This window comes from Stigmatopora argus, chromosome 18 (assembly GCF_051989625.1).
Source record: "Stigmatopora argus isolate UIUO_Sarg chromosome 18, RoL_Sarg_1.0, whole genome shotgun sequence".
NCBI lineage: Eukaryota > Metazoa > Chordata > Actinopteri > Syngnathiformes > Syngnathidae > Stigmatopora > Stigmatopora argus.
Genome location: NC_135404.1, coordinates 1,147,612 through 1,168,894, shown reverse-complemented (window position 1 = coordinate 1,168,894; position 21,283 = coordinate 1,147,612). Strand labels below are relative to the sequence as shown.

At 40.8% G+C, this 21,283-nt stretch overlaps 1 protein-coding gene across 4 annotated transcripts in view; it reads left to right on the top strand.

The window, feature by feature from the left end:
- The window catches only part of mbtd1 (mbt domain containing 1), a 142,032-nt gene that overhangs the window by 72,018 nt on the left and 48,731 nt on the right, over positions 1-21,283 (top strand). For 2 of the 4 annotated variants that reach the window (XM_077625638.1, XM_077625641.1), the window contains exons 9-15: positions 1,758-1,992; positions 8,208-8,263; positions 12,724-12,828; positions 12,906-13,053; positions 17,766-17,848; positions 20,558-20,626; positions 20,745-20,792. In XM_077625638.1, the coding sequence (XP_077481764.1) occupies positions 1,758-1,992; positions 8,208-8,263; positions 12,724-12,828; positions 12,906-13,053; positions 17,766-17,848; positions 20,558-20,626; positions 20,745-20,792 (744 nt within the window). Of the gene's footprint in view, positions 1-1,757; positions 1,993-8,207; positions 8,264-12,723; positions 12,829-12,905; positions 13,054-17,765; positions 17,849-20,557; positions 20,793-21,283 lie in introns of all 4 variants that reach the window. The other 2 variants (XM_077625637.1, XM_077625639.1) reach the window with 1 other exon arrangement.

Below are 21,283 nucleotides of genomic sequence, written 5' to 3'. Positions count from 1 at the left end.
TGGGACTCAAGAGTGATTCCTTGGTATTTAAATTATTGGACTCCATTGATTGTTTTATGTTGGGGTTATTCTGGATAATATTATAGATGTATGCATTTTAATTACTTTTGTATGAGTGTCTTTAATTTGAGACTGGGGCAAACTCGAGGTCATCCTGCTGGCTCCAGCTTGTTGACGTAACACCTCACCCTCTAATGACTGTTTACTGGGAGATACACCTCGCAACCCAGACACCCAGATGCAAGTTCGCAATGAAGATCTGCGAAGGACTCATAAATTGCTTTGACTGGGACGCCAGCAGTTTACCTTATAAAGAAATTATTATGCTTATACTGCAAATTCTTACGCAGGTGTTTTGGTTTCGATCTAATATGAGCAGTTGTTTTTTGACCTTAATGGTGTTATTCGGTTAGCTTATACAATTGTTTTGAATCAGATTACATTAAATGTTTTGAGTATGTCGCGACTAAATGAAGAGAAGAGTATGCCGCTCTTCATAATCCTTTTGAACGAAGGCGAGTTATGAGTGATTCTCCTTGCAAATTGTAACCAGTGTATGTCAAAGATGTCTTCCTGTTTGATTAAATATTATTAATAATGATTAAATTGTATCCATCATTTTACCTTGGACAAAAACGTTGAGGTCACTGTTAGTTGTCGCTCTTTTTGAGAAGTACATACAGACATGTTTAAATGTAGTTGAGATTTTTCAAGCCCATTCACGCTCATCATGGCATCTGTGAGTTCTTGGCAGCATGTTTTTTTGTCTTTCGCGTGAACATATAGAATGGCATCGTCAGCATAAATTGGCAGGTAACAATCGAAGGACAACAAACAGCTTAGCAGATCATTTATGTAACGGTGAGCAGTGAACCTATCACTGACCCCTGCAGTACCCCAAAACTGTTATTTCGCAAAGTAGATTTTGTAATTTGTATAATTCTTTAGGCCTTTCTGTCGGGCACGAGCAGTGCTTGGCTTCATCTGCCTTGCACAAATGAACAGGTATCGGTCCTGCTGATGGTTTGAGGACCTTCTACCAGTTCTCCGAGAATAATCATCAGTCTCTTGAAATCTCATCCGTGTTCAGGAGATCGTGCTGGGAGACACATTAAACCTTCATGCTGCAGCACGTGTGGTTGTGCCATGCTAGAGAAAATGGACAAACTGTGCAACTCCTGGAGGGTTGAGGAATGATACTGCCTGTAGAGATAGTTCTCAAGCCAAAACCAGCACGAGTGGAAAACAAGCCAAAAAATATCAAGAGGGAGAAACTTCACCTCCACATATAAAATCAGGTTTTCTAATTGTTGCCACTTTTGTTAACCTGTTGTCAATTCAACAAACACCAATATACCTGAAATTGACCAACTATGCCCTTAGGTGTCTAACCAACCAGAAAATGATCACACAGGTTTAATTGATCTCATGCCAGGCCCAATGAAAAAAAAGTGTTTCTCTAATGTTTTTGAGCAATGTAATCAAGTATTTCCCTGTGGCTCAGTGATACAGGTATTTATGTAAAATTTTAGAGAGCCTTTAAACACAAGTGTTTGCTTTCGTGTACTTTCACCAAAAATACATGCAGTTGCAGTATACTTGGGTGCACTGGTACTTCAAGTATGTATACTTGCGTGTATTTCTACTACAACTATGTATACTCTTACTACAAGTACGTGTACTTGTGTGTAATTGCACTGGTCTGTACATGTGTATTTGTAAGCTATATAATGTGTGCCTCTTTCCATTTATTTAAGGTTCATGAAAACACACAATTCCCCTTTAAGAAGCTGATGCGGGTCGAAGTGGTGGATAAAAACTATCTATGCCGGACAAGAGTAGCCTTGGTGGAGCGAGTGATTGGAGGTCGCCTAAGGCTGGTCTACGAAGAAAGCCAGGATGGATCTGATGACTTCTGGTGTCACATGTACAGCCCTCTCATTCATAATATTGGATGGTCACGCAGCATTGGACACCGATTTAAAAGATCTGGTGAGTTTATATATCCACTTAAGGTTAGGCCACGTGTCAGCAACCCAAAATGCTATGTTGGCCACCAATACATACATAATGAGTCTTCATGATTTAATGTTTATTAGCCCTGCAGTGCATCCTGTAGAACAGTGTTTCCCAACCAGTGTGTCATGAGCAATGGACAGGTGTGCCATGGGAAATTACCTGCCAAGAAATCATCCTACATTGTAATATTCCAAGACAATATTTGTTATATTACAAGATTAAAATTGAAGTATGACGAAACACAAGTCCACATTATAATATTACAAGATTCAAATTGTAATATTACAAGATTAAAGTCGTTTTGTTGCTTATTTTTAATGTGATGTGAACTGGAAGTTTAGTTTCACGGGCATCTACCTTTGGCGAGTCTGTTTGAACACTGATAGGTTCTCCAATAGGCATTCCCAAATCCACGCAGAAATAAAAAGACAAGACAATCTTCTGGGCTTTCTTGCAAGGAGAATCGAACCTTACAGGTCTATGTCCAGGTTCATTCTGGAATCACACGCATCTTTTCCTTGTTTATTAGCTTCAAGGATCCTAGTTACAATGGACGTCTCATCTCTCAAGGGGGGGAACAGGAGTGAGATGTCAAATAGTGAAGGACCCTAGTTTCAATAGATGTCTTAGCTGTCAAAACAAATGAAGGTCATGTAGAGCCGAAGGATCTTCTCCACATTCCAGCAGTCCAAGAGGATTCGACCTTCCTGTTGTTTGGTCTAACTAAAGAGCAAAGCATTTACTTCATTGCAAGCAGGTGTAGACAAGGACAGACAGGCAAATATACGATATGATACGAATGACTTTATATTGCAAATATCAGTGACAACTAGAAGACTTCCTGCTGTTGGTGTGTCTTGAGACTTACGCAATCCAAAAAGTGTTGCCACGGCTCGAAATTGGTTGGGAAACTGCTCCTTGGCAATAGAGTGCAATAAAACATATTTCCAGTATACTCCTTTTGTTATTTGACAACTTCTCGCTACAGACCAAAACATTCAGCCAATCCTTCATTGGCAATGAATGCAAATGATTTGGGCATAGAAACGTTGAATCCTTTTTTATGCTCAGTTATTTTTCTCTTTTTCCCTTTGACGTCGTATCACACAGCCGCTGGTTTGTTTACAACGGGCACCTGCCTGGCATGCTACCATGCTGATAGAAACGTCCAGCGCAGGCAAATCTTCGTTGATAGGAATGTTGACATTTAAAATGTATTTTACACATTTCTACAGTTTTGGAAAACGTTAAGACTGTCTCGTTAGTCTGCCTCCAGAAACCATACTAAAACAAAAAAGTACATTCCGTATTTTCACACCTATAGGGCGCACTTAAAAGTCTAAAATTTTCTCTAAAATGCTCGATGCGCCAATTCGGCCGGTGTGCCTTGTTTGTGCACCTAATTCCGTTTTTGAATGGCCCTGACCGCTAGAGTGACTGGTTTTGTTTCTTGCCGGCACGCTACTTATTGCTATCAACCCAGCGGACGTTCACCCTAAGAATTGCCTCCCTGAGCATTCCAAGCATTACGGTAAATCCATTCAAAACATCCCAGGTGAGAGTTCGAGCTTTCACCAAAGCTGAAATCAAATTCCCGCAATACACAACTCTGACTGACAGTGGAGCATAGCATGTTGAACGCCAAACTCTTTACATCAGATAGAGACACATCTTGTTTACGTTTTACCTCAATAAAGCAATTTCAAACATAGTTTTGCTCGTGCTGTCTTTGATAAAAACACGCTAGTGGCTAGCCTAACATGAGCGATTATGTGATGCAGGACAACACAGAGCCCATCCACTAAAAGATCCAAGTTAATTCTCCCTGGCATTTTCTTTCCTTTTTTTAAATGCCTCATAAATACCTGTGCACAAATAGCAGCCTTATTGAAAATGTCCTTAACCCACTGTCCTCATTTGAGGAAAGCCTGTAATATGTTTCCCCCTTTAATTTCAATGTTCTGAAAATATTGCAAAAACCTAAAACTTATTTTGGTTAAAATGGGTTAAGTTCATCCAACTGTATTTCATTTTTTGTAAATGGCCATATGTGAGGTAAATTTACATTGTTTCTTTTAGTGAGGCTGAAAATAGTTTGCTTCCAATGGTGATGGTTTCTTCAGTTGATTATTTTATCTATTCCATATTGCGCAGCAACTTTTGGTTTGAAGGCAAATTTGTAAAAATAAGATGCCTGTCAAATTTTCAGCAGGTTTTATTCTTTACTTTTCATAGTGTAAGGAGGGAGTTGTCTTATCTTTATTGCACAATAGAACAAAAAAAGTAAAATCATACAGTAATAACTTGACATACGAGTGCCCCGACATACGAGCAATTTTAGATATGAGTAAAATTTCGAGCAAAAATTTAACTTGATATACGAGCATACAGCCTATGCGATTGGCTGCTTATGAGAACAACATCTCGCCGCAACTCCCTCATGTAAATGACTCTAGGAGCACTGAGTGGAGCATTGCATTTTTTCAGTGTTTCTTTTTCCTGTTAGTCAGTTCAGAATGGTGTACGCGTGGCGGAGCTTGCTCGCCAATACGAGAGGAGTATACTACTACCCATTGGCAAGTGGTCGGCCGTTATCCTATTGTGAGGACATTTGTGTGCATCATTTTCGGAATATAAGGGAAGACAAACGCAAACAACCCTCCATAGGTTCCTTTTTAAAACTGCAGCTGAAAATCAGGGTAGAGGCGGGGCAAATAGAGCCAATCCGGGAGAAGAAAAGTACCGTATTTACTCGCATATAAGCCGCTTTTCTCGGACAAAAAATGATGACTGAATCAAGGGTAGGGATTATATGCACATAAAAACAGATGCGCGAAACTGCAAGTTGATGACGATGACACGATGACATCATGACAAAATGGCGCCGTCCGTCATGACGTCACGATGCAAAACAATGCGGAAATATACGGTCATTCATTTCAAAATAAAAAAAGATTAACAGATAAAACGCTAAATGAAATGTATTTTTTCATCTATGTATATAATTCAAGGAAAAAATAAACCGTATCTTGCATAAAACGTGAAAAAACTCACGTTCCCGTCACTGCTTGCTGTAAGGCCATCTTACCGTAGTTAAACGTGCTCAGACTGGCCTTACTTGTGTCTGCGATTGCTCGCTCGGGGCGCCGCCATCTTACCGTAGTTAAATGTAATCTGACCATAGCGTTTACCATGTCAGCACATCACAATAGTTAAGGCTGATCGAAGGTCTTGCGGTCGATCATTAAAATATAAACCTTGATACCTACATAATGTGAATGCTATTATTGCACCCAGAGACTTTGTGAACACTACTAGAGCTGCCAACCTACGTCGACCCTATTTCAGGAGTACTCTTGTCCCATTTCCGGAGTATTTCCGGAGTGAATGCGATTCACGCAAACGCGATATGAAATGTAAAAAAAGTAAGCGTAGGACAATTTAATTCAAACTTTTATTATCATGTTCTTACTAAATATTGTGTTTTTGCAAACTTGAAAAAGTACAGCATAATGAAAATAAGTTTATCTTTGTGTTTGGGTCATTCTACGTGCGTTTTACAGTCACTAATTCCACCATGTGCCATGCTGAATTTGCACTTGCATGTTGTGCAATGTGCAAATTTCAATCCTTTTGGAGATGGCGTCAACATGGGATATTTCATCGAATAAGAATAATAAAGTTATACGAGGTTCTGGATTTCTTAAACGTTTCATGCAAATAGCGATCCATTCCTGATGGAAGGTCTTGCGGTTGATCGTTAAAATATCCGCCTTGATACCTGCGTAATGTGTATCGCATGCTATTATTGCACCCAGAGACTTGGTGAACACTATACCGCTACGGACACAGTTCCTCGTTGTGCTTACGTTACTTCCTTTGAAAGGAAATGATTGTACATTTATAAAATAAAACAAAATTCTGCTTTGATTGTTTTTTCTTTTTTTTTCCTGTTCGGTAGTGACAACTATTGCAGTAATATGAAACAAGCAAGCCGGTGCAATGAAGGGTAGTGCGAAGAAAAGGCATATGATGACAATTGATATTAAGCACAAAATAATCGAAAAAAAATGAGTAGTGTCTGCGTGACTGAGCTGGCTCGCCAATACGCATGGAGAAGCAGGAAGTTCACCTCGAAAGCCGCGGTGGAATACATTAACCCCTTTGTCTTGGTTATTGCACAAGAAGGTTTACATTTAGTGTAACATAAGATTAAAACTTTTTTTTGTTTGTTACGTTACGAGCGCATCCGTCAAGTCTCTCTCCCATCTGCAAACTCCCCGTTGTATTGAATGATGTCTCATTTTATTATTAAACATCATAACCACTACAGTAATCCCTCGAATATCGCAGCTTCACTACATCGCAGATTTTTTTCTGAGGGATTTTTTTTTTAATTAAATGTTTTTGTTAAAGTTCATAAAAATGTAAAAATCCATGCTGAAACTCGCAAGCAGAAGCCACTGCGCTGTCCTCAGCACTGAAGTAAAACAAAACAAAAAATAGGGGTGACCTTACTTTGCGGTTTTTCGTTTATCGCAGCCATGTCTGATCTACATTAACCGCGATAATCGAGTGATTACTGTAGTTATTTGTTACTCTGTTAGTAGATGGTAAATTACAACCAATAAAAATGTTTTTCCATTGTAATTGGATTGGATTAGATAACTTTATTCATCCCGTATTCGGGAAATTTCATTGTGACAGTAGCAAGAAAAGGCATAGTTATAAGTTAGACAGTACAGTCGCAAAGGCCGCAGAACAACAAAGCAAAAGTACAAAGTACAAAGCAAATCAAAGTAAATGAGATCATTAAGAATCACCAAATCAAATCATTAAGACAGAAAAGCAGCAAAAACACAAAACGAGCAAGAGTGGACGGAGCTACCGCCACCGGCTGCCACTTGAATGGCGCCATTTTGGTTGCGGTAGCAAAAGCAGATACAGACTCAAAAAGCCGTTGTAAAGTTGGACAAAAACTGGAACCTGGAACAGGAATCCTGTTTTATAGTGTTTTTTTCAGAGGGTGGGAACTAATTAATTTGTACTTATTTCATTTCTATGGGAAACAATTTGAGATACAAGTGAATCGACATACGAGCTCAGTCCCGGAACGCATTAAGCCCGTACCGTATCCCAAGGTATGACTGAACATTTCAGCGCCTTCTCTGTTTCATTCAAAATTCCATATTATTTGTTTAATAACAAGTATTCCTTAGTTTAGTATCCACACATCGTTTTAGTATACATACATTTTTAACACATTAGTACAGTAATTACTTGACATACGAGTGCCCCGACATACAAGGAATTTGAGATACGAGTAAAATTCCAACTAAATATTTACCTTGAGATACAAGACACATTTTGAGATACGAGCATTCGAGACAGCCAGGTGGCCAGGCCGCGAGAGGCTGCTTATTATTTCACCCCACTGTCTTTCTTGCTGCATCTCCCTCGTGGAAAGATCTCTACGAGCACTGGGCAGAGCGTTGCATTTTTTCCCCTTTTTTGCCTAGATTATTGCACAAAAAGGGTTAAATTTAGTTTAACATAAGATTAAAACTTTTTGTGTGTAGGAATCTAAGTTCATTTAAATTTAGATTTAAAGTTCATGTTACCTTATAAGCGCATCCGTCAAGTCTCTCTCCCATTCACGAACTCCCCATTGTATTGAATAATGCCTCATTTTATTATTAAACATCATAACCACTAGTTATTTGTTACTCTGTTAGTATATGGTGAATTACAACCAATAAAAAATGTTTTTCCATTATAATATCGTGTTTTTTGGTGTGTTTTTTCAGTGTGGGGGAACAAATTAATTTGTATTTAGTTCATTTCTATGGGAAATGTTGACTTGAGATACGAGCAAATCGACATACCATTTCAGTCCCGGACCGCATTAAGCTCGTATCTCAAGGTATGACTGTACTCCCAATTAAAACCATGAATATGTGGGTGAAAATTGTGAATCAGGGGCGACTTATACGCAAAAAAATGTAAAATTCAACAATGCACTCATCGCATGTTGCTTATCTGCAAGAATGTAGGCGATTTCCGCCTCTACGCACTAGTTTTAAATGAAATGAAACCTCAACGACGTCGCCTCCCATGTGTCAAGCCATTGTTTTTTTTATTTTAATCCTTCCATATTAGTTATAACTCGAGTCAATGTTTTTTTTCAGATATAACAAAGACAATTGAAGGTCAAGTTGATGCCCCGTCACAGCTCTTCCATAAGGTAAAATTCATTGACTTTTTAATGTTTTCAATAGTGGTTTAAATAGAAGGAAAACCCCTGTGTTGGCAGGGTGTGCGAGGGTGCATCCAAATTTGGTCCAATAAACAAAAAGACCTAAAAAACAAATCAAATAAAAATAAAACGCCTTTATTGTCATTATACACAGCTGTGTATAACGGAATTGGTGGTGCTACTCCACAAAGTGCGTTTTCCCAGTAAAAATCACAAGTAATATAAAAATATAAAAAGTCATGTCCGGGCAAGGTAATTTCTAAAATATTGCACAATCAAAAATATTGCACAAAGTTATTGCACAGAAGGGATTGTGTGTCGTGCTAATGCAAGTTCAGAGTCCTGATGGCTATGGGAAAAAAAACTTTCACTAAGTCTATTTGTCCGTGTTTTGTGAGACCTGTAGCGTCTGCCAGAGGGCAGCAGCTGGAACAGGTTGTGACCAGGGTGGTATGGGTCCCTAACAATGTTCCCGGCTTTGCTGAGGTAGCGAGGGCTGGCAATGTCACCCAGTGAGGGCAGAGAGCAGCCGATGATCTTCTGGGCGATGTTGATCACTCTATGCATGGCTTTTCTGTCTGCTGCCGTGCTTCCAGCGTACCACACTGTAATGCAGTATGCCAGGATGTTCTCCACAGTGGCTCTATAGAAGGTTACCAGAAGCTTAGTGTCCACGTTGTTCCTACCGAGTACCCTCAGGTTACTCCACAACATTTTTCATGGACTGAAGCTCCTGCCCTATTTTCCTGACAGCTTGCATCACATCTTCAATGTTGACGTGATCTCCAAACTCCGCCTCTCGGTGTTCCAGCAAAATGCCCTGTTGATCACATCCGACAACAAAGACGCCACCAAGCACAAAACCCTCTCCCAAGATGTTCCCCTTGAAGCCCTTTCGGAAGGCTCTGAGGCCATTCCGCCACACTCCCGTACGGAGAAACGCCAGGAGGCCCAGACGTCGCTCACGTGGCCCGAAAAATCGCCGCTTTTGATCCAAGAAGATCTCCCCGTCAAAGAACGGCTGGAAGTTCTGGACCTCATCACCCGTTTCTCGGCCTTCTTCACCACTGCCGTGACGTGGACCCCCAAGAATTTGAAGGACTGGACCCTGTCTATGCATACTCCATTCATGAGGAGTGGCGACAGATCTGTGTTTCGTTTGTGAAAGTCCAGTATTATTTCTTTAGTTTTCGTGGTGTTTAGTGTGAGATTGTTCACCAAACACCACAAAGACAGTTTGTTGACCTCATCTCTCTAGGCAGACTCACCCCCCCTGAGATTAGTCCAACCACAGTGGTGTCATCGGCAAATTTGATGATGGAGTTAGACTGGTGGGTCGGTGTACAGTCGTATGTGTACAGGGAATATAGAAGAGGACTCAGTACACAACCTTGAGGGTAGCCAGTGCTCAGTGTAATGGATGGAGAGGTGGGGACCAAGTCTAACAGTTTGTAGACGGTTGGTTAAGAAGTTCTTGATCCAGCAGCAGATGGAAAAGGATAGTCCAAGGTGGGAGAGTTTGTCAGCCAGAATGTCCGGTGTTATGGTGTTGAAGGCTGAGCTATAGTCAATGAAAAGCATCCTCACATAGTTCCCCTGGTGCTCCAGATGGCTCAGTGCTGTGTGTAGAGCTACGGCGATGGCGTCCTCAGTGGACCTGTTTGCTCTATAAGCAAACTGGTGAGGGTCAACTGAGGGAGGGAGTGTATCCTTGATGTGGCGGGTGACCAACTTTTCAAAGCACTTGATGATCACAAGCAAAAGTGCAACATGCCTGTAATCATTCAGGCTGTCAATGGTTGGCTTTTTAGGGACAGGGATAACGGTGGCAGATTTCAGGCAGGAGGGGACGATGGATTGTTGCAGGGAACAGTTAAAAATCTTTTTGAAAACCCCAGTCAGCTAGTCAGCACAGGCTTTGAGCAGGTGCTCAAAACTACCTGACGGAGTACCTGGGAAGGTTCCCAGGTACTCCGTCAGGTCCAGCAGCCTTCCTGGTGTTCACAGTCCGCAGTACCTGTCTCACTTCATGTTCCTGAAGCTTCAGTGTACTGCTGCAAGGTGGTGGATGTGTTGAGACTGAATCCGATTTGTCAGTCTCAAAGGCCACATTTGTTACAAAGTGACGTCATTGCCGCAAGGCATCTTTGCGCACTAATGTCCGTTGGGTTTCACTAGTGTGGCGACCAGCGCTTTAGTTTATTTTTTCGAGCAATTCTATCGTTTTATCAGAAATTGTTAGTGTTGTGTAAAAAAAATTGAACACAAACACTGCTGATATAAGCCAAATATTTCATTAGAGCTGAGCGATAAAATGATAACGATAATCAACAATAATAATAAAAACGTTTGATAAAAATCTGCAGTTACACCACCCGACCACAACAGACAGTGGGGCGATTTTGCGACATGAACTCTAGTTTCATACCAACGCTCAGGAGAAGGATGATAAGGAAATTTGTTTTTAGCTTGGTTAGCAATAAAGGCTAACACGGAGCATGAACGCAAAAGGACAATGACATGGCCAAAATGAGCGATTATGTAATGCAGGACAACACAGAGCCTATCCACTAAAAGATCCAAGTGAATTCTCCCTGGCATTTTCTATCCTTTTTTTTAAATGCCTTGTAAATACCTGTGCACAAATAGCAGCCTTATTAAAAATGTCCTTAACCTACTGTCCTCATTTTAGGAAAGCCTGTAATAATTTTCTCACTTGATATCAAGGTGTTTCCCCGTTTAATTTAAATGTTCTGAAAACATTGCAAAAATCTAAAACTTATCTTGGTTAAGTTCATCCAACTTTTTTAATTTCAGTTTTTGTAAATGGCCATATGTGAGGTAAATTTACATTGTTTCTTTTAGTGAGGCTGAAAATAGTTTGCTTGCCAATGGTGATGTCTTCATTTGATTATTTTATTTATTCCATATTGCACAGCAACTTTTGGTTTGAAGGCAAATTTATAAAAATAAGATGCCTGTCAAATTTTCAGCAGGTTTTATTCTTTACTTTTCATAGTGTAAGGAGGGAGTTGTCTTATCTTTATTGCACAATAGAACAACAAAAGTAAAATCATACAGTAAAAACTTGACATACGAGTGCCCCGACATACGAACAATTTTAGATACGAGTAAAATTTTGAGCAAAAATTTCCTTGATATACTAGTATACAGCCTACGCGATTGGCTGCTTATGAGAACAACATCTCGCCGTAACTCCCTCGTGTAAATGTCTCTACAAGCACTGGGCGGAGCCTTGCATTTTTTCAGTGTTTTTTTACCCGTTAGTCAGTGCAGAATGGTGTATGCGTGGCAGACCTTGCTCGCCAATACGAGAGGCGTATACTGCCCGTTGGAGAGCTGGACGAAAATGTCAGGAGAGAAAGCGACGCTTCAGACCCAGGATTTCATCTATTATTATGGGGAACATAAGATCACTCCCCAATAAGATGGAAGAGCTGAGCAGGCCGTTTTACATCCCCCGGGAGTTCTCGCACGTTATCACAATAACTGTGTATATACCTACATCCGCCGATGCGGCAGTCGCTCGCGAGCTGCTTCACGCTACTGTGTCGCGGCTGCAGACGTCACATCCCCAGTCTCTCCTTATCTCCAGTGATTTTAACCATGCTTCCTTGGCTTCTACCCTCCCCACCTAATAATAATAATAATCGGACATAGGCTTTGTCATCATCATTGACTCGACAAAAGCCTAATTGTCAAATAACTGCGTATGACGAAATTGGTAGTGCTTCTCCACAAGGTGCGCTTTCCCGGCAAAAGGCCCAAATAAGTGATAATTTCAGACTCGTTGGCATTCTGCCGTGATGGATACATCGCATCACCCCGAGCGGAACCAAATCCCGGCGACTGCAGAAAAAGTTTGCCTCGCAGATGCCAACAAAGAAAAAAAACGGATCACTTACTTTCAGTCATCCAGTAGGAGGCAGATCACTGCCCAACATCCTTCATGTTACCTCACCCCAAAGTTATTACACAGAAGGGATTGTGTGTTGTGCTACCGCAAGTTCAGAGTCCTGATGGCTGTGGGAAAAAATATCCTTCTGCCTATTTGTCCGTACTTTGTGAGACCTGTAGCGTCTGCCAGAGGGCAGCAGCTGGAACAGGTTGTGACCAGGGTGGTATGGGAGAGTGTTAGAAAAGCATCTGCCTCCCTTGAATGCTAAAGAATGAATGAGTGGGTGGGTGGCTCCAAATATATGATTCTTTCTCTCTTTTTTTAAATGAAGCTGCATGTAATTCCAATAAAATAATATCTGAAATTCTGAACTTTTGTCTCATTAATATTTGGATCAGAAACACAACTGTCTTCAGTATAAAACAAATAAATTGATATTGGTAATTCCAGGATTATAGAAAGAGATTTTACCTAATGTAGTCTTCTATTGATAATCATCCTAAAAATACTTTAAATCAATCGTCCTCAGGTTAGAGATGTGGAGCAAAGTGGAGATTGGTTCAAAGATGGCATGAAGTTGGAAGCTATTGACCCACTTAATCTGTCAGCGATATGTGTAGCCACTGTAAGAAAGGTATGTGTTCTTTTTCCCCCTGATATTTGTATTTATCTTTATGCAAACTTAGCCCTGGCCAAATATATGCTGTTAAGGTGTTGGCAGATGGGTATCTTATGATCGGAATTGATGGTTCTGAGGCGGTTGATGGATCAGACTGGTTCTGCTATCATGGCACCTCACCCTCCATTTTTCCTGTTGGCTTCTGTGAAATCAACAACATTGAACTAACCTCCCCTCGAGGTACAGTATACCAATGATTATTTCCGCTATTTAAATGTAATATTACTTTTATACATACAGTGGTATCTCTACTTAAGAATGCTTATACATGTGATATTTTCTGGTTACAAAAGCATTTTATATGCAAATTAATTTTGAAATTTACACTAACATGATCCAAGTTGCCACCTCGTGTATAGGTTCACTCACCTGACAGGCACGGGCTCAATTCCTGCTGGTGGGGGTATGATTGGGAGTTCGGATGGTCGTTTGTCTCTCTATGTGCCCTGCAACTGACTGGCGACCAGTCCAGGGTGTAGTCTGCCTTTCGCCCGAAAACAGCTGGGTTAGGCTCCAGCAACCGCCGCAACCCTTTCGAGGATGGGAAGATGAATGAATGAATCAATGAATGATCCAAGTTACAAAATCCCCCAAAACGCCAGTACATTTCCTATATCCTTCATCTTCCGCTTATCTAAGATTGGGTTGTGTGAGCAGCACCTTCAGCAGGCCATCTCAAACTTCCCCCACCCGAGCCACTTCAGCCCACTGTTCTAGGAGGATCCCATGGAGTTCGCGGGCCGTAGTCTCCTCACTGTGTCCTGGGTGCCTCCTCCCAGTGAGACGTACCCGGAACACCTCACCATGGAGACGTCCATGGTGTATCCTAATCAGATGCCCAAGCCAACTCATCTGGCTCCTCTCGATCCGCAGGAATAGCAACTCTACTCCGAGCCTTTCCTGGATGACTGAGCTTCTCACTGAATCTCTAAGGGAGAGTCCGGACATCCTGCAGAGGAATCTCATTACAGCCACTTGTATGCAGGTTCTTGTTTTCATGACCATTGATCAGCTGAGGAAAGTAGATCGACCAGTGAATAGAGAGTTTTGCCTTTCAGCTAGTTCCTTCTCGAGTCCACATCACTGCAGACGCCGCACTGATCCGCCTGTGGAACTCCCGCTTCATTTTTCCCTCTTGAGCAAGACCCCAAGATAAACTCCTCCCCTCAGGGAAGGATTATATTCCTGACTCCGAGAAGGCATGCCACCTTTATCCTACTGAGGACCAGTCTTAGATTTGTAGGTACTGATTTTTACTTCAGTTACTTCAACCCCAGAGATGGGAGAATCCACCTCAGAGCTCTGCCTCATGGAAGGTCTGTCGGTGGAGTTGAGGAGGACTTCAAAGTGTTCGACCCACCGATTCACAACATCCTGAGTTGAGGTCCGACATTCTCCTCATGAGATGTCAGGTGGCGGACCAAAATTACCTTCAAGCCACAACGGAGGTCGATCTCCATGGCCTCAACGAACTCCTCCCATGTCCGGGCTTTTATCTTCAGAACCGTGTGCTGCTTGGCCGGCCACTACCCGTCTACTCATCAGCAATAGGGGCACAAAACGTTCTCCATTCGGACTCAATGTCCCCCACCTTTTCAAATCAAATCAAAAGCCTTTATTGTCATCATACACAGCTGCGTATAACGAAATTGGTGACGAAATTCCCACACGAGAGAAGCTCTGTCTGAGGTGAGAGTTGAAACTCTTTCTGACGGGGGACCCTGCCAGGTGTTTCTAGCAGACTTTCACAACGGGCTGGACTGGCATACCCACACACCAAACCCCTCCCACCCGGTCACCATCATAGCAAACTCACTGCGAGGTGGTAATCGCTTGACAGCTTCTCTCCCCCTCTCTTGCCTCAAGTCCGATGACACGACTTCAAAGTTGATTATCAAACTTCCGCCTATGGTGTCCTGGTGTCAAGTGCACATATGAACACCCTTATGCTTGAGTACGGCGTTTATTATTGACAGTCCACAACGAGTGCAGCAGTCCAACAATAGAACATCACTTGGGATCCTATCAGGAGGGCCGTTCATCCCAAACATTCATCTCCAGGTCTATTTAATGCTAATTGTTTTGAATTCATAATTTGAAGTTGTTTAGATGTTTATTTGCATGTGCTCGTGTGCTTTGTTAAATTGAATTAAGAAAATGTTTTTGCATGCATATTAATTTAAATACATTAATACATTTTTTTTCTTATAATTTTCTCTTATTTTTTTCTGTATTTCTCACATCTTTCATACAAAATGATGACACTTTGATCATTTTTATCCTCCTAAGACCTGGCGTCCACATGTGGACATCACATTTTTGGTTGTCAAAGACTACAATCTTAAATTCTGTACTACAAGGGCCTGGCGTTCACTTATAATGTGGACATCATTTTTCTCAGAAACTACATCATGTAAAAAGATAATTCCTTGTTTGCGGTCCCAATTAGCCTAAATATCAAAGAGAAAATACAAATGTATGTCTTGCAAGAGTTTGGGTCTTAGGAGGTTAAAGGGTCTAGTTCAGGGGTCGGGAACCTTTTTGACAGAGAGAGCCATAAACAATTCCTATTTTCTAATGTTATTTTTTGAGAGCCATTCTCAGAATTGAAAAGTAAAAATACATGAAAATGTGATTTATTTTTGGGTCATTTCACCACTTTTAAAGTACAAAAAGTCTCCAAATTCTCTTGACAACATTGTTATGCTGCTAATAAATCAGCATCAATGATATCATGCATGCAGAAGAGTAATAAAAAACAAAATTATGGTTAAAGTGGTGGGAGAGGTAGTCTCAACGCCACAGTGACGCTCTATTAGTGCGTTCGGGACTCAGCTTTCTCACCAGTGATTTACCTATTTTACCTCACAGGTTAGTGGAGAGCCATATGCACCCATGGAAAGAGCCACATATGGCTCCCGAGCCATAGGTTCCCTACCCCTGGTCTAGTTTATAGGTGTTAAACTGATTACAGAAAGGGCCAAGTGGGTGCAGGTTTTCGTTCCAACCCACCAAGACGACACCTTTTCACCAGTCTGTTCCCTGCAACTGCATTCAGTTGTTTGCAGTGAAGTGCTGCTTCTTCCATCAGACCTCCTCATTGGCCTAACTGTCTGTGCTGTTTCAGTAGGGAGGAAAACCTGCACTTACAGTTGTGGTCAAAAGTTTACATACACTTGTGAAGAACATAATGTCATGGCTCTCTTGAGTTTCCAGTTATTTCTACAACTCAGATTTTTCTCTGATAGAGTGATTGGAACAGATACTTCTTTGTTACAAAAAACATTCATGAAGTTTGGTTCTTTTATGACTTTATTATGGGTGAACAGAAAAAAGTGATCAAATCTGCGGGGTCAAAAATATACATACAGCAGCGCTAATATTTGGTAACATGTCCCTTGGCCATTTTCACTTCAATTAGGCGCTTTTGGTAGCCATCCACAAGCTTCTGGCAAGCTTCTTCCTCTTGACAGAATTGGTGCAGTTCAGTTAAATTTGATGGCTCTCTGACATGGAGTTGTTTCTTCAGCATTGCCCACAATTTCTCAATGGGACTGTCAGGACTTTGGGAAGGCCATTTGAAAACCTTAATTCTAGCCTGATTTAGCCATTGCATTACCACTTTTGATGTGTGTTTGGGGTCATTGTCCTGTTGGAACACCCTACTGCGCCCAGGACCCAATCTTCGGGCTGATGACTTTAGGTTATCTTGAAGAATTTGAAGGTAATCCTCCTTCATTATCCCATTTACTCTCTGTAAAGCACCAATTCCATTGGCAGCAAAACAGCCTCACAGCATAATACTACCACCACCGTGCTTGACGGTAGGCATGGTGTACTTGGGGTTAAAGGCCTCACCTTTTCTCCTCCAAACATATTGCTGGGCATTGTGGGCAAACAGCTCGATTTTTGTTTCGTCTGACCACAGAACTTTCCTCCAGAAGGTCTTATCTTTGTCCATGTGATCAGCAGCAAACTTCAGTCGAGCCTTAAGGTGCCGCTTTTGGAGCAAGGGCTTCCTTCTTGCACGGCAGCCTCTCAGTCCATGGAGATGCAAAACACGATTGACTGTGGACACTGACACCTGTGTTCCAGCAGCTTCTAGTTCTTGGCAGATCTGCTTTTTAGTGATTCTCGGTTGAATCTTCACCCTCCTGACCATTTTTCTCTCAGCAGCAGGTGATAGCTTGCATTTTCTTCCTGATCGTGGCAATGACAAAACAGTGCCATGCACTTTATACTTACAAACAATTGTTTGCACTGTTGCTCTTGGGACCTGCAGCTGCTTTGAAATGGCTCCAAGTGACTATCCTGACTTGTTCAAGTCAAGGATACGCTTTTTCAGATCCATGCTGAGCTCCTTTGACTTTCCCATTGTAGCGTTTGTGCGCGTTTGCATCCAATGAGCCCTATTTAAATGGCCTCAGAGAAGTCACCAGCTGTAGTAACTCATAATCACTCACAAGAAGTTAAGAGGCCATGCTATGAAGCTCATTTCACTGACAACTTTCTAAGTCACCAACATTTTCTAATTCTTGTTGCTGTATGTATATTTTTGACCCAGCAGATTTGATCACTTTTTCTGTTAACCCATAAAGTCATAAAAGAACCAAACTTCATGAATGTTTTTTGTGACAAAGAAGTATCTGTTCCAATCACTCTATCAGAGAAAAATCAGAGTTGTAGAAATAACTGGAAACTCAAGAGAGCCATGACATTGTTTTTCACAAGTGTATGTAAACTTTTGACCACAACTGTTACTGCTCTATTTATGAGACATCCACAAAACAAAGTCTGGAATAAATTAATTTCATAAGCAGAGGTACCACTGTACATTTATATTATCAAATGTTTTTTTAAAAATTCTGGTTTTAATTGGTTCTCTCTTCCAGGGTACAATAAACTGCCATTCAACTGGTTTGACTACCTCAGAGAAACAAGTTCAACAGCGGCTCCAGTAAAGTTCTTTAACAAGGTAGGCCTGTGTTTATTAAAATTTAATTTGACCCTGAACAATCACAGGTTGTTTCACAAAAATTCTTACTCAAAATTTTTAATTTTCCTTCGATGAATTACATTTATGTTTTTGAAAGTGATTTTCTTTTGATACACAGTTACACAAAATGTGTCTCTGTAGTGTAGATCTGTGTATATTGGAGGTATAACAAACCTCATACCGGTTCATTTAATCCCGGGCATGCTTTAGCAACTTGCTACTTTTTAATCTGTCTGCTGAAGCTCCCATTGTACATTGAGTCTCTTTAAATCCTTACATATTGCAAGTGGGGCAGTTGGAGATTCATCTACTAAAGAATCGAAACGTGTTTTATGAACAACGCAAATGAGATGGCTTTACTGTTCGATGTAAAAAACCCATGCAATTCCTCACATAGTATTCAAGGGAAGAAAGGGTGACTGACAGGATAGATCAGCACGCTTTATACCCCAGTTATACCGGGTACCTTTTTTCCCCAAGATACGGAAACAATCCGAGTGATCAAATGTCAAATGAAATCAAACTTTTTTTTGTTAAATTGTTGTGGTAGAGATTATTTCCTATTGGCTATCTCCCAACAGCCACAACAGCTCTCACAACAACGGCAAGCAGCCCCCGACTCTATTTCCCCCATAGAAGAAGTAATGCGCAGTCAATGCTGTGATATATAGTTCTTTTGTCAACCGATTGACAGCGGCCGTCATTTACAAGGGTGCATTTACAAAAGAACTGCTGCCGCTAGATGTTGGCGTCAACAGAGCTTTCAAAACCAGACTGCGAACTATATATACATATATATCTATATATCTATATCTATATCTATCTATATATATATATATATATATATTTCTTGCTACTGTCACAATGAAATTTCCCGTATACGGGATGAATAAAGTTATCCAATCCAATATATATATATATATATATATATATATATATATATAGTTATATACATATATATATATACAGTTATATATATATATATATATATATATATATATATATATATATATATATATATATATATTGGGCAAATATATATAATATACCACATACAATATATATATATATATATTGTATGTGGTATATTATATATACCACGGGGGTATAAACCTATCCTGGCTACAAAGGATATCAAAGACATGCTAGCGAAGTGGCAAGAGTTTTTGGATTTTGTGGAAAGGGGCATCCTGACAAGCTGGCAAGTGGTTGCGCGTTATCGTATTGTGATGATATTTGTGCGCGTCATTTTCAAAATATTTTGAAGGGAAGGCAAAAACAAACAACTCTTGATGCGTTCGTTTTTATAACTCCGGCTGAACGTCAGGGTGGAGTCAACCCGTAGAACAAAGGTAAAAAAGATTAAAACAAAATTACAATTCATTTTTGTGTAAAGTTACAATAAACGTATGTTTGAGTGTGTCTGCAAATATTATTCCGAGTTAATTTAAATTTGTTTGTTCGGTTACAAGTGCGTTGCCGTGTATAAATTCACCCGATATAGATCTATATCGGGTGAATTTATACACGGCAACGCACTCGTAATCTATAGATCTATAGCTCTATAGATCTATAGAGCTATAGAGCTATAGAGCTATAGATATAGATGCGCAACAATGATAAACAGCCTCTCATGTCTTGGCCACCTGGCCTTCTCGCATCTCAAAATTTTTCTCGTCTCTAGAGATAATTATTTGCTCGAAATTTTACTCGTATCTCGATACATATATATGGATATGGCTCGTAGCCATCATGACAGAAAAAAATTGTTAACAGGTGTTTGAGTGGTTAGCACGTCTGCCTCACAGTTTTGAGAGGATTTTGTCATTTCCTTTAGATCACCTGTACAACATTTTCGAGAGAAAGGGTATGTGACAAGGGGTATTGGGCAAATAATTATACATTTAAGTATTTAGTGGATGAGTGGTTAGCACATCAGCCTCACTGTTCTGGATTCAATTCCAGGTCAGTTTACCTATGTGGAGTTTACATGTTCTCCCTGGGCCTGTGTGGCTTTGCTCCGGGTTCTCCGGTTTCCTCCCACATTCCAAAGACTTGCATGGCAGCCTGGTTGGACACTCTAAATTGCCACTAGCATAGCTGCCAACTACTCCGGAATTTCAGGAGTTTACCCGGAAATGCAAGGCAAACTAGGGGACTCCGGGCAGCCTCCCTAAACTCTGGAAATCCCAAAAAATTGCCACTTAATTTTTTAAAGCAACCATTTCGGAAAAGTACCACATTTCCAATTTAAATGCCTCGAAATTCAAACCATCGCTACGGCTTCCGCCGTCTTGATTCAACTTCACTGTAAACTGGAAGAATTCGGTAACAGTAGTGCATTGTGAATCATCCGAGTTACAATTTCTGAGCATATCGATTTTGCGTGAATCACATTGACTCCGGATAAACTCCGGAAATGGGACAAGGGTACTCCTGAAATGGGGTCGACGGAGGTCGCGCACTAGGTATGAGTGTGCGCGTGAATGGTTGTCTGTCCTGCCCTGCGATCGGCTGGCTACCGATTCAGGGTGTCCCACGACTCGTGCCCGAAAGTCAACTGGGATAAGCTCCAGCACCCCTCATGACCCTTGTGAGGATAAAGCGTTTCCAAAAATAAGAAAATGTTTTTCATTGTTTACATTTACCGGGTAGAATTATTTACTATTGTTCTTGCTGCATTATTAGGAAGTTCCCAATCATGGTTTCCGACGAGGCATGAAGTTGGAAGCTGTTGACCTGATGGAGCCACGTCTGGTGTGTGTCGCTACAGTAACCAGAATTGTACATCGGCTATTAAGGATCCATTTTGACGGCTGGGAAGATGAGTATGACCAGTGGGTCGACTGCGAGTCACCTGATCTTTATCCTGTAGGTTGGTGTCAACTCACCGGCTATCAACTCCAACCCCCTGCAACCCAGAGTAAGAATTGAATTTATTTATAAATAGACCAAACTAGATAGGTAACAGATGAATATCCATACCATATATGATACAATTAGTGCAAATCAATAAATACATTCATCCCTTGACAGTTAAGAGGTCAAAGTTTGCGGCTTTCGTGCATCGTTGTAATTTTCAAGTATGCAAAATAAAAAAAAATGTTCCTAAAAATGTCAAAATTCACGCTGCCACTTGCAAGCATAGGTCAGGAACCACCCACTCAACTCAAAGAAGAAAGACTATGAACAAGACGGCCCACCGAAGAATATAGCGAGCTCATTCCAGCTATGTTTTGGATTGATGAACATGGTCAGAGCCATCGAATTTGTCAATCGTCTTGACAGTGTTCTGTCCTTGTACAAAAGCATATTTGTACAAAAAAAGAAATGGCAGTAACAACTCCCCATCATCATATTCCTTGTGCACCTTATGTAAACAGAAGCTCCTTTTGCTGCCCCAAAGAGGCATCC